The sequence below is a fragment of the Schistocerca piceifrons genome, chromosome 3, assembly GCF_021461385.2.
Source record: "Schistocerca piceifrons isolate TAMUIC-IGC-003096 chromosome 3, iqSchPice1.1, whole genome shotgun sequence".
In the NCBI taxonomy this organism is placed as follows: domain Eukaryota; kingdom Metazoa; phylum Arthropoda; class Insecta; order Orthoptera; family Acrididae; genus Schistocerca; species Schistocerca piceifrons.
The window spans coordinates 692107351-692120765 of record NC_060140.1 but is presented as its reverse complement, the minus strand read 5'-3'; the positions used below and the strand labels follow the sequence as shown (position 1 = coordinate 692120765).

At 37.8% G+C, this 13415-nt stretch overlaps 1 protein-coding gene across 1 annotated transcript in view; it reads right to left on the bottom strand.

The window, feature by feature from the left end:
* The window catches only part of LOC124788970 (ATP-dependent translocase ABCB1-like), a 329202-nt gene that overhangs the window by 288856 nt on the left and 26931 nt on the right, over positions 1-13415 (bottom strand). Inside the window, exons 2-4 of the mRNA XM_047256259.1 lie at positions 4641-4769; positions 1160-1285; positions 991-1057 (exon numbers count right to left, since the gene is read on the bottom strand). Of these exons, the coding sequence (XP_047112215.1) occupies positions 991-1057; positions 1160-1285; positions 4641-4660 (213 nt within the window). The 5' untranslated portion in view covers positions 4661-4769. The remainder of the gene's footprint in view (positions 1-990; positions 1058-1159; positions 1286-4640; positions 4770-13415) is intronic.

Below are 13415 nucleotides of genomic sequence, written 5' to 3'. Positions count from 1 at the left end.
TACTGTTGTTTAAGATAGCTACTAAAATACATAAACATAGTCATTTAATCGCTGAAATCATTTGTTCATACTTGTCCATAGAACTCAGTTCACAATAGTTTCATTTGATAAATTCATTTGTAACATCCCGCCATGAATAAAGGCGGATACCCGTCCTATTTGTCACATCAATTGTCTTGCAGCATTTTGCAGATGACGCATCGTCAGTACCGATATTAGTGGGGGCCTAAGATTGCATTCCTGTCTTACTTCCTGTCTTACACTCTTTTTAGTCCGAGAACTTTGTTCTTGGTCTTCCAGTCTTAGTGTTCCCTCTTGATTGTTGTACACATTGTATGTCATCCGTCTTTTCCTGTATTGTAAAATGGCAAGAAACAGTCTTCAAGTTTCTTATATTATTTCCTGCCATCACTGAGGAATTGCTGCAGTGTAAAATGCGAGGGACAATAACATCTATCACCAGAAACTACTAAAAGATTCCTGTGGCTCAGCTACATTAAAATAAACCGGAAAAACAATAGTCATTAACTGTATGATGATGGCCTTGTAAGCCGAAAACCGGCAAACACAATAAATTCATACTGCAGAACAAAAGCATACTAGCGCTTTTCATTTATTGTAATTGAGTTAACTTGAAAGAAGTATCTTTTACTGGCACTCATGTTCCGACAATTTCATTTACGCAGTCGTTTGTTTACCGCTGTCAAACTTAATTTTCTGTTCTATTACATGGAATGTTCGTGTCTCATGAACTAGAATCGCCATTTGTTGACATCTGCGGAGAGAAAACAAAACAGAAACGTTGAGTATGATGGAGGAACGCGTTATTTCGTGCTTTGCCCGTTCTCCACACAGAACAGACAAAAACGGAAAACAAGTGAAAACGTTTGAAAATGACAAATACTGTTACAGAGTACTGTAACTGATCTTCGTTAATAATATGAGGCAAGCGTTGCACTAAAGATATGATTTGGTGAGAGACTGCCTTACCAGTTGAAAGAAGGAAACTGGAGGGGGAGATTCCTCTGACTGCGGCTGAACAGGTTGCGTGAAGTTCCTGGAGTTCAGAAATGAATGTTATTACTAGTGCAGATAGGTTGCAAATACTGAGGGAAAAATTCTATGTGGCAATATCAGCAGTTGAATGCTGATAGCTTACCCGTCAATGGAAGCGGATTTACTTCGTGGCGATTTTTCCTCGACGGACTGCATACGGAATATCGTTCCTTGAACTTCCTCATTATTGTCTTCAGTCAAATTTGGTTGAGAACTGTGTATCCCGTACCTGGAGTGAAAAAATATAATTAACGTATATTTTCTTTGTGCCATACCGCTTGTTAAGTCAATAGATTAAAACTAGTAGGCTTACTTAATAAAAGTCTTTTATTGTCGGCTTTACGTTATCTGTCTTTCACATACAGCGCAACCAATACCATCGTTTGGAAACAAATAAATTTCTTAGAAATTTCTTATGTGGAAGATGCACCTCACTTCCAAATAAAGAAACATCTCTTCTTATTCTTATTGTTACTATTCCTGACAATAAAGCTATTTGAAACATGTATAAAATGATTCGCATGAATACATTAGTTTGGTTTGGTCAGGCCCTCCAAGTGTTCCTCTTCCGCGCCAATATCTTCATTTCAGAGTATCCCTTGCACAGTACGTCGTCAATATTTTGTTGGATGTATTCCAAACTCTGTCTTCCCCGACAATTTTTTTTAATTTTCAGTAGTTCCCTCTAGTACCATGGATGTTATTCCCCCGTGCCTTAGCACATGTCCTAGCAGTCTGTCCTTCCTTCTTCCTACAGTTTTCCATATGTTCCTCTCCTCGCCGATTCTGCGGAGAACGTCCTCATTACTTATCGTCAGCCGACTTGTCAACAGTTGTCTGTAACACTACATTTCTGATCCGGTTTCCCCATTGTGACTACCATGCAAAGCTATGCTCCAAACGTATACTCTCAGAAATTTCTTACTCAAGGCCTATATTTGATACTAGTGGACTTCTCTTGGCAAGGAGTGCGCTCTTTGCCTGTGCTAGTCTGCTTCTTATGTCTTTCTTGCTTCCTCCAGCCTGAGTTACTTTGCTTCCATAGTAGCAGAATTCCCTAATGTCGTCTCCTTCGTGACCTCCATTTCTGATGTTAAGTTTCTCGTTATTCTCATTTCTGCTGCATCTAACTACTTTTATCTTTTTTCAGTTTACTCTCAATCCATTCTCTGTACTATTAGCCTGTCCATTCCATTCAACATATCCTGTAATTCTTCTTCACTTTCACTGAGGATAGCAGTGTCATCAGCGAATCTCATCATTGATATGTTTTCGCCCTGAATTTCAATTCCACTGTGGAACCTTTCTTGTAATTCCATCGTTGTATCTTCGATCCGAACACTTCGTTCTTGATCTTCCATATTATTGTTCCCTGTGAGTTCTTGTGCATACCATATATCCCTCGTCTTTCCTTGTAGCTTGTTCCTATTTTTTCTCAGAATTTCGAACATCTTGCCCCATTTCGCACTGTGGAAAGCTTCCTCAAAACGACAAATCCTATGAGTGAATATTTATTTTTCTTCAGTCTGGCTCCCATTATCAAGCACCAAGTCAGACATATCTCTCTGATGCCATTACCTTCTCTAAAGTCAGACTGCTCGTCTAACAGATCCTCAGTTTTGTTTCCCATTCTTCTGTATATTATTTTGTCTACAGCTTGGATAAGCGAGGTGTAAATGCGGCTGTGTGATAGTTTCCGCACCTCTTTGCCCTTTCTGTCTTAAGAACTGTGTGGATGATATTTTTTCCGAAAGTGTGATGGTACGTCTCCAGTCTAATACATTTTCACACCAACTTCAGTAGTCGTTAGGTTACCAATTCACTGAATGATTTTAGAAATTCCGATGGAATCTCGTCGACCGCTTCTGCTTTATTTTAAGTGTTCCGGAGCTCCTTTAAATTCTGATTTTACTATTGAATTCCCTGTGTCTTCCTCGTTGATTCTAGTTTCTTCTTCTATCCAGTCATCAAAACTCTCCTTCACTGAGAACTTCAATGCATTCTTTTTAAGTATCCTCGCTTTCGTCTGTGTTTCACAGTGGAATTACCATAGCAGTCTTAATACTACCACCCACGCTTTTAATTCACCAAAGGATGTTTGGATTTTTCTGTATGCTGAGTTAGTTCTTCCGACAGTAGCCTAAGTTTTTGTTCGATTTCTTCACATTTTTCCTGCTGTCATTTTGCCTTGACTGCCCTGCACTTACTATTTAATTGATTCCTGGTTTATATTTCTGTATTCTTTACTTTCTCTGAACATTTTTGTACTTTCTCCTTTCGTCAATCAGTCAACTATTTCTTGTGTCACCCAAGGCTTCTCAAAAGTTGTCTGTCTTGTACCTGCATTTGACTGTTCAATGTTTGTGACTGTCCTTTTTAGAGACAGATATTCCTCTTCAACTGAATTGCTAAGTATGATATTCTTCATGGCAGCATCTACATTCTTAGCGAATTTCAAATGAGTATTAACGTTCTTCGGTATCCATCCACACTTATTCTTCCGTAGGCGTGTCTTAAACTTCAACCTACTCATCATCATCACTAAATTGTGATCTGAGGCTATATCTGCTGCTGGGTATGGCTTACAAATCAATATCTGATTTCTGAGTCTCTTTCTCACCATGATGTTGGGTTGGGTTGTTTGGGGGAAGAGACCAAACAGCGAGGTCATCGGCCTCATCGGATTAGGGAAGGACGGGGAAGGAAGTCGGCCGTGCCCTTTCAAAGGAACCATCCCAGGATTTGCCTGGAGCGATTTAGGGAAATCACGGAAAACCTAAATCAGGATAGCCGGACGCGGGATTGAACCGTCGTCCTCCGGAATGCGAGTCCAGTGTGCTAACCACTGTCACCATTATGTAATCCAGATGGAATCTTCTTGGGTTTTTCCAAGTATACCTGATCGTCTTGTGGTTATTTTATTACAGTCTGAGCTACAATCTGAAATTTTGTCTTTCTCTTTTCCCATTCCTTCTGACTAGGCCATATTCTCCCGTAACCCTTTCTTCTATTCCTTCCCCTACAATTTCGTTCAGATTCCCCACGATTACTAGTTTTCATCTCCCTTTAGATACTGAATTTTCCATTCAACTTCCTCGTACATTCGACTCTAACGAAGATTAATGAAACGCAAGACATTTCCTACCTTCATGGTCCGAACGATAACATAGAAACTCTGCTGTCACCCTGAATTTTGTGAAATACTTTGCATGTTTTGTCTGTAGTTTCTGGTAATATCTCACGGTCTGGTTTCGATATACTTGTTTTTTGTACTTGTTAGACAAATTTTATCTTATGGCAGGGAATTAGTTATAGCTAAAGCAGAGAGATCCATGAAACTGAGGTTCTTTGTATGGTCTCTCTCTGTTCGTTGAAACCGTAAAATAGTATAAAGTTTCTTTACTGTTTGCAACATTGACATAATGTATTTATGGAATACTTAAGTATAGAACGTAGGTCAAGTTAGATTAAAAATCATAAATTATCAAGTGTGTGTTCGGAAGTGCGCAGAGCTTACAATGTTAAGAATTTGTGTATTGGAATCTCTGCTTGGCTTTAACGTTGCGATGTATTTCAAAACTCACGTTCTTATCGCGGCAGACATATTTTTCCTTGTGTTTCACACCAGAGGGAATCTCAGCTGAGAATATCTTTCTGTCCTTCTTCAATATGTGCCTTGAACAGCTGCCTATTGGGCGTCAGCGACGGCTGTACTGTAACGAGAAGAATTAAATCAAAATTATGTTTAGAAGCTTCAATCGAGGATATTAATACCAGTTGAGAGAGCTTTCTCAACCGTTACTGAACATGGTGACTATACAAAAATTTAGCAGTGATCTCTTGGTAACGTAATAGTGGAGATGGTTATTATTAACCCTGTGTCAATCAACTGTGATGAGACCGTGCGCAGAGCTGCTACGTATTATTACGGATAAATGCAGAAATGAAAGTAATTTTGAGGGTTCACCAATGATCTGTTGCATATTCCATTATTCTTCAATTCCACGCCGAGCAGCCCAATGGACGTGTAGATAACATCAGTTTCAGGTTAAAATAAACAGTCGAGATCGCAAAAATATTTGTTTATTTACCGGTTTCGACTTGCGTTAAAGCCATCTTCAGAATTTTTGGCCCTGCAAGGGTAGGAACAGCAAAGTTACTCACAGTACTATTACATACGGCTTTAAAATGCGTGAAAATAAGATAGAGAAAAGTAGTAGCAAAATTTACAAAGAGTACTTGCTTATAACGTATGGCATCAAAAAAATAGAGAAAGAGTGTAGCGTTTACCCCTATGGCTGGTGCTGGAGGCTCCTCAGTTTTCTCCTGATACCACGATCGCACACTGTGACTGATGGCTCCGCAGATGTGGACAGGTTTGAAATTTTTACCATCACGATGCTGTGCTGTTGGTTGTTGATTAACCGTTCGCCATTACCTCTCCTCCTCTTACCAGACAAGTACTGGTAATAACGATTTATTCCGCATGAAGATCCGAAGGAGCTACCTCTGTACCTCACACCGCTGTATCGTCTTGGGCTGACGAACACGACATCAGAGGCGGGTGTCTGAAGCAGTAGTATTTACAAACATAATGCTACGTTATCCATAGCTCGTACCGCACTATTGTAAAAACTTCATGAAATCCCATTACAGTCTCATCAATGTATGTCTTAGATCTTTAATATCCAAGTAAACGCATTCTTGGAACTGTCCACAGCGATTTAATTTCGAAAGTTTAGTTAGACCATTCAGCCGTTTACTTCTTCTCTAAGTATCGGTTAGTCTATCAGTTTCCGCTAACGTTATTCTGCTACGGAATGGGTCTTTGCTGTTTCAGTTACTCTCGGATACGAGAAAATTATTTTGTATGAACGATCCGTATGGGCCATTTGGTAGCGAAAGTACTACCACAGTCGAGTTTTCGTAAATACCGAAAATGAAAAACTGTTTCTGCTATTCAGAGACACGAAACAGGTAGCTTCTAACTATGAACGCGGATGGACTTTGAAAAGAGATGACTGCTAAATTTTCTTCGTAAGTAAGCGATGCATTCCGTCGCGCTCGATCATCCGATAAATCATCCTATATGAACAGCGCTGAAGACAATACTTAATGTGCTTAGAAATATACCACTACAGAACAATGGATAAACGAAGCCGGGTAGTTGTAGCAAGGCAAACTGATTCTCAGTTTTTCGTGGCGACTGAACTAAAGTTTAAGTCACCAGTCAACGAAAACTCTTTAATCTCGTTTAGCTACTTTCTTTTATCCTTCAGCATTACACAGCGAGACTGACCGGGAAAAGAAAAGTATTTTGTGAGACAGGAGATATATCGCCAAGTTAACCTGCAAGTGTTCATTGCAGTATCACAGCTGGTGATATGTTTTATTGTAAACCGGAACATTGGCTTGTAAGTTCAAGGACGTTGTATACAAGAACTCTTCATCCTTAAGCATGCTGCAGAAACTTTCGTTTGGATAGACATTTCTCGTGTCGTGAACTTAATTTGTTGTTGTGCAACACAACAGGGCGATTAAATGCAGTGTTTTTCTCTCAGATGACGATTTGTTTCTTTTTATTTAGCTTCGTGCCATAGCTGCGTACATAACGTTATACTTCTGTAAGAATGAGAAGCGTAAAATGGATGTGTGATACAAACATATTCGAAAGTTGTTACAGACGAATGAAAATCTCTCCACGCCTATAACATAAATATAAAAGTTTCTGTGCGCTACAGTATATTGCACAAACACAGTTAGAGTATACGCACAGTCAGATAAATACACCATGAAATAGGAAGGCCTGCATAGCTGCAACATATCGTCTATGCATTTAATTAAGTGTAACAGCGGTCACACACATTAGATAAACAGATACTGCATAGAAGTCGAATTAAGGATGGTTCATGTCACTAAAGGTGCCATATAAATCGAAATTTTCACGAACAGCACTACAAACGACAGTGAGACGTAATTATTAACACTCAGAATGACTAAAAGTCTAGAATTTACTCTGTACAGATCAAGAGGAGAAACTGAGTGAAAGAATATTATGTCTGTAACTGCCGGCCGCGGTGGCCGTGCGGTTCTAGGCGCTCCAGTCCGGAGCCGCGCTGTTGCTACGGTCGCAGGTTCGAATCCTGCTTCGGGCATGGGTGTATGTGATGTCCTTAGGTTAGTTAGGTTTAAGTAGTTCTAAGTTCTAGGGGACTGATGACCACAGAAATTGAGTCCCATAGTGCTCAGAGCCATTTGAACCATTTTTTTATGTTTGTAATTCCAGAACATTCACAGTAATCCAGTTATAGACGTATGACTGGTACAGAACCACCGAAGGCCAAATAACGAAAATTGTTATCATATCTCTGCATGTATCGGATCTTTGATGTAAAAAAAAGAGAGGTGTCATCACGTCACAAACTTGAAGCCAGTGTCCACCATCTTAACTAGCAGAAGATATTAGGTTCACCGCATTCATACCTCCATGGTTCACTGCGGCGATACTTCCACGTGGAGTCACTGTGACGTACCAGTGTCTGGTTTCCACACTCCTCCGTGCTTTGAGCGGAAACGTAGATTATTCATCAGAAATGCCAACTTGCGCTGTTTACTGGTGTGAGAATCGATCCGATCGTAATCTGAAGTTTAAAGGAATCACATCTCATTCCTAAGTGGAACAATTCAAGCAATTTTTGTTTTAGATACATAAATTATTGCTGCACTGTTTACTTTTATTGTAGTGGTTTTGTAAGTAGACTGTTTAGGTTTTCTTATTGGTAACGCCACGTAGTGCTCTGTATGAATATCACTGGCTGTGCTGTGTGCAGTCTGTGGCTAGTTTGCATTGTTGTCTGCCATTGTAGTGTTGGGCAGCTGGATGTTAACAGCGCGTAGCGTTGCGCAGTTGGAGGTGAGCCGCCAGCAGTGGTGGATGTGGGGAGAGAGATGGCGGAGTTTTGAAATTTGTAAGACTGGATGTCATTAACTGCTATATACATTATGACCTTTGAACACTATTAAGGTAAATACATTGTTTGTTCTCTATAAAAATCTTTCATTTGCTAACTATGCCTATCAGTAGTTAGTGCCTTCAGTAGTTTGAATCTTTTACTTAGCTGGCAGTAGTGGCGCTCGCTGTATTGAACTAGTTCGAGTAACAAAGATTTTCGTGAGGTAAGTAATTTGTGAAAGGTATAGGTTAATGTTAGTCAGGGCCATTCTTTTGTAGGGATTATTAAAAGTCAGATTGCGTTGCGCTAAAAATATTGTGTGTCAGTTTAAGCACAGTCATGTATAATTTTTCTAAGGGGACGTTTCAGTTTTATTTCTGTCATTTGACTTAAGATTTGCTTTACTTTACTCGCTGTCCTTTCGTTCTCTTCTTTCTATGTTTTTCATTGCCTTCCAGATTTTAACAATATGGAAAAGAGAATTCAAAGAGTCTTGTCTATTTGTAAACTTTGTCAAAAGGCAAAAATATCTGCTAGCTCACATCATGCTCCATTGTTTCCTATTATTCCTTCTAAATTAAAAGAATTTGCTGCTGTTGATCTCTTGGGACCCCTTGTCAGAACATCGAATGGCTTTTCGTACGTTCTAGTCGCTGTTGAACTTACTTCAAAATTTGTTTCTTTCACTCCGTTACGTAAAGCCACTGGACGATCTGTATCCAAAGCCTTTGTTAAAAATTTCTTACGTGAAGTTGGCCACGTTGCTAAAGTCATTTCAGATAACGGACCACAATTCAGATCTGCTGTTTGGTCACGCATGCTTCGGAATCATAAAATCAAACCTGTTTTTATTTCATTGTACTCACCACATTGTAACCCGTCTGAACGGATTATGAATGAAATCAATAAGCTTTGCAGACTTTATTGTCACAGAAAGCATCAGCATTGGGACAGATATTTACACTTATTTCAAAATGTGCTGAATGAAATGCCTCATGATTCCACTGCTTTACCTTCTACTCTTGTACTAAAGAATGAAGAACCAACGAACAGAATCAGAGAGCTTGTACCTTTCCCGAATACACGTAAACTTCGACACAAAGACATAATTGATTTGGCTCTTAAAAATATAAAATCTGCAGCAAACAAAAGGAGAAAACTACATGGTAAAGCAAATGCAAAGAAATTATATATTGGTCAGAAAGTTCTCATTAAAGCTAATTCATTGTCACATAAGAAGAAATACTTGAGTCACAAATTATTTCTAGTTTACAATGGACCTTACAGAATCCGACGTATACCACATGATAACTGCGTTGAAGTTGAAACTCTGCGTACTAGGAAGAGTAAAGGTTTACACCACATTTCACATGTAAAACCGTTTATTGAAAGATAATCTGCTTTTTAACTTTGTCTTTGCCATAAAACCTTTCACTTCACATTTCTAGTATGCATTGTCAGACTTAGAAACTGTTACCATGCAACAATGTTTGAAGTTAAATATCCAGTCAAGAACCAAGAGAACTTATTTAAACAGAAATTACGAAAGCATTGTTATAGTGAACAGACGACACAGTGTTGTTATTTGTACATTCTTGCTTGTTAGTTGCACGATCACGTAACGACTATAAGGCTCATATACTTAGAACATATACAGATACTGCTAATGAGATTTTAATGCAACATTTTGGTTCACTTGAAAATACAGTCTTTATTTGGAGTACTTTCTGTGGGACTAAAGATGACTTAGCATTTGGTTTCTTTGACAGCTACACGATTACATCACGATGCTACTAATGTGTGACACAATTTACATTGTTGCTTTTGCAGTGTATCTGTTTTTCTGAATTCTTCTGGAAAGTAAAACATATTTTAGTCGTACGCTACACTGTGACAGCCTTTTTCGTAGCACAACAATACGTTACAGTATAGTACTTTCTTCATCATGATAATGTACGTAATAACTATGATATCTATACACAAAGCATTTCACTTTCGTTTATGATGAGGTAAGTACATTGACTTCTGCAGAACTTAGCTTTCAGAGGATGATAACTACGACACTTCCACAGAATTATCTTACAGCAAGACGCACATTTAGCGCTACAGGACACGCATTTGAGTGATTAATTTTGTACTTAAACCATTTATTTCTCAAGATTTTTGAATTACAAAGAAAGTTTTCCGTGATACATTTCATTCCATTGCTGTAATCTGTAACACCTGAGGGTATAATTACATTAATCCTCAGGGGGTACACGCCTACTTTGTGTACCATGTGTTTGGCAAGCACAAGGAGCCCTAACTAATATGGTATTTGCTTATACAACTTTACACATCAGTACCATATTTCTCTAACACACAAATTACACAGCTATCTGATTATTTAACAGAGAAACAAACATTTTTTTTACTACATCAGTGACACATGTTTACGCAATTACACAGATGGATAATTTCACACTTATCAAATTGTATTTCGTCTGTACTTTGTGACCTGTTCGTATTTTTCGGAACCATTGTGATACTATGAGAGCTTTGAATGATGTATTTGGTGAGAGATCATGATTTTTAAAGTATGTTTGAGGCAGATGACACTTTTGACATGAGCAGAGAATTTTTTTTAGGTTTTGAAATTATTGGAGGACACTACGACGATTTTGAGAGTTGATTGCGGTGTTATGATATTATTACGATGACTATGTGTATTATGCTGTTGCGGTATGTTTATGATCAATAAGGTGATGCTATATGAGTTATTTGATTATGCTACGTATCTGTTATGATGAAATATTGAAGAAGTGTCGACGAATAAGGTAAGGAATAATGAGTAGTGGTTAGGGACTCTGGTTTGTGAAAAAGAATGGTACTTTAAGAGTTATGAAATGTATGTAAATGCGTGAATGTATTACAATGCCGACGAAAATTTTTTGGACACTGTTATATCAATAGGATTTTGTTTCTACAGATTTGTAACGCAAATTCTTGACCTCTGAAATATTTTTATATGAGACTGTCACTGTAGCAGAAACTGCTGTCGTAAATATTTCAGTAAGAAAGTTAAGTGACCACCTTCACGTAATGCGTCGTCGGCACCCAGCTGCGTGACAGACGCCTGGAAAAAAGCCATTAGTGTGTGCCTTTCAGAGGCACAGGTGGAGAAAAAAGGAGGCCATTATCATCGCTATTGACATTCCATTGTAGAAAGCATCGAAAATACGACACCCTCAAATTTGAAAACATGATTACACTGTAGAGTTCTTAATTTATGATATTTACTAAAATTCCTAATGAAATGATGAGAAACATTTTACATCTATTGTCCTTCTAGTCGAGAGATTGCTCATTTTGTTTGATATCTAGTTTGTAGCTGGACTGCAGCATTGGTTAAAATAAAATTTTATCGATGTACTAAAATAGATATTTTATGCCTACAGATCCAGTAAAAAATAACTGTATGATGTACTTAAAAAAAAACGAAGGAGCACAAAAACATTTCACAGGAATTGCATACAGAATTTTCTTTTCAAGTACTTGGTAGTTTATTTTGTAGAATAATTTGTGGTGCACCACTTTAATTACATAGACAGTAGGATGTGAATATACATTTCCCTTGTCTGCATTGTTGTCTTTAGCGTAATATTTTTTCTGCTTGAGCTATGTCATGTTTAGGTATAAGTTATTGCATTTGCTGCTGCTGTGTGCCAGGCATAGTGCTACTAAATTTAACTTTGTATTACTCTGTTAAGCCAGTTTTACTACTGATTTATTTTTCTTGTTGCTGCACATTGGCTCATATTAGTTGTAATTTTGCATTTTATCTGTTAATTTAGATTTACTGCTGCTTGCTTTGCAAATTGGCATTTATTTTGTTATTGCTGTTTGTGTTAATTTGTTATGTGCTGCTGCATTGCCTCGTCCCTTAGTTTAGCATCTTAGCTCGGTAGATTTAAGTTAGCTTAAGAGGGGGTAGACTATATAAGAAACTAACTATGATGAATTGGAAGAAATGCATTGAGAAGCTATAAGAAAATGGTTTGGCCAAAAAAAGAATTTTGAAAGAGGATATGAACCACAAAAGTAAGGTTTAGGGACAACAGGTTTAGGTAGGATTTTCTTGGAAATAAATGATGAGGTAAGGTAATTGAAAATAAATAATGAGGTAAGATATGTGTGAACATATAAATACAGAAAGCATGCTTGGATAGAATTTTTTTGGTGGAAACAAATGTTGAAATAAGAGGAAAGATATATGGAATGAAGTTTTGGGGTGGACCGCAGTACCAAATGTCACACTGAAAACAAACCCTGTCCTGTATTTTTGTGTTATTACACTATGTGAATTTGTGTTTTTCCTGTCTTAATGTGTGTAGCTAATCAGAGTTATGTTGTAGAATTTTTCTGATAATATGTTATTTTCTTTGTAAAGATGTTTAGACATTATTTATTCTGTTTTGTTTTAATGCTCATGTGTGAAGTTGATGTTTCAATAATTATTCTGACTTTTTATGTATTTAATTATGTCATAATTCCTGTAACAATGATGTAATTATTTATTTCTATTGTTTTGTAAAGCCTGTATTACTACTAATGTTATCTGTATTATTATGTTTTTAATGATGTATTTTGTACCTTTGTTATTGTATTCTTATGTTATAAAATTGTAATTGACACCAGTTCATCAAATTAAGTAACTTGTAAGTTACATTTCGCTGCACACATTTCTGTTGGTCATAGTATATGGACAATATGTGAGAAGTAGGGACTGATAGTGTTTGCACATGTGTTAATAATTCAGCAAGGGACTGGTTAACAGCATTGCTGGTTCTAAGGACAACTAGAAAAAAACTTTGTGAGTGCACAAGTGGTGGTTTATGGACATGCTATATTCTCCGCAAGACTCTTCGATGGTGATTGTGCATCTGCACAGTCGCAACGGATGGCTGCTAGCCATCTCTACAAGGACTACAGTGGGTCTGCATCTTTGATGGCCCACCAATACCATTATTTCTACAATGACTGCACTGGGTCTGCGCCTCTGGTGGCCCACCAATACCGTAATCTCTACCAGGACTACAGTGGGTCTACTCTGTGATGACCTACCTACCAATATTCTTCAAAACTGCGACAGACTCTGCTGTAGGTTTGCTCTGTTGTGGACCATTACCTGTCTGCATGTCAAGAGTCAGCACTGTCTTTCCGTTGAAAGGACAACACTACTTCAAGACTGCATGGAAATCCACTACTTCCATGTGCATTCTCTTTTACTGCTCAGACTTTGAGAAAAACACTGCAATTTTACTGTGATGAACGATCAGGACTGTCTTTATGGACTGTGAGAAAATTTTAGCTTTTGATCAACATTGTATCAATAAGTGTGTGCATTTGATATCTTTGTTATTGTAA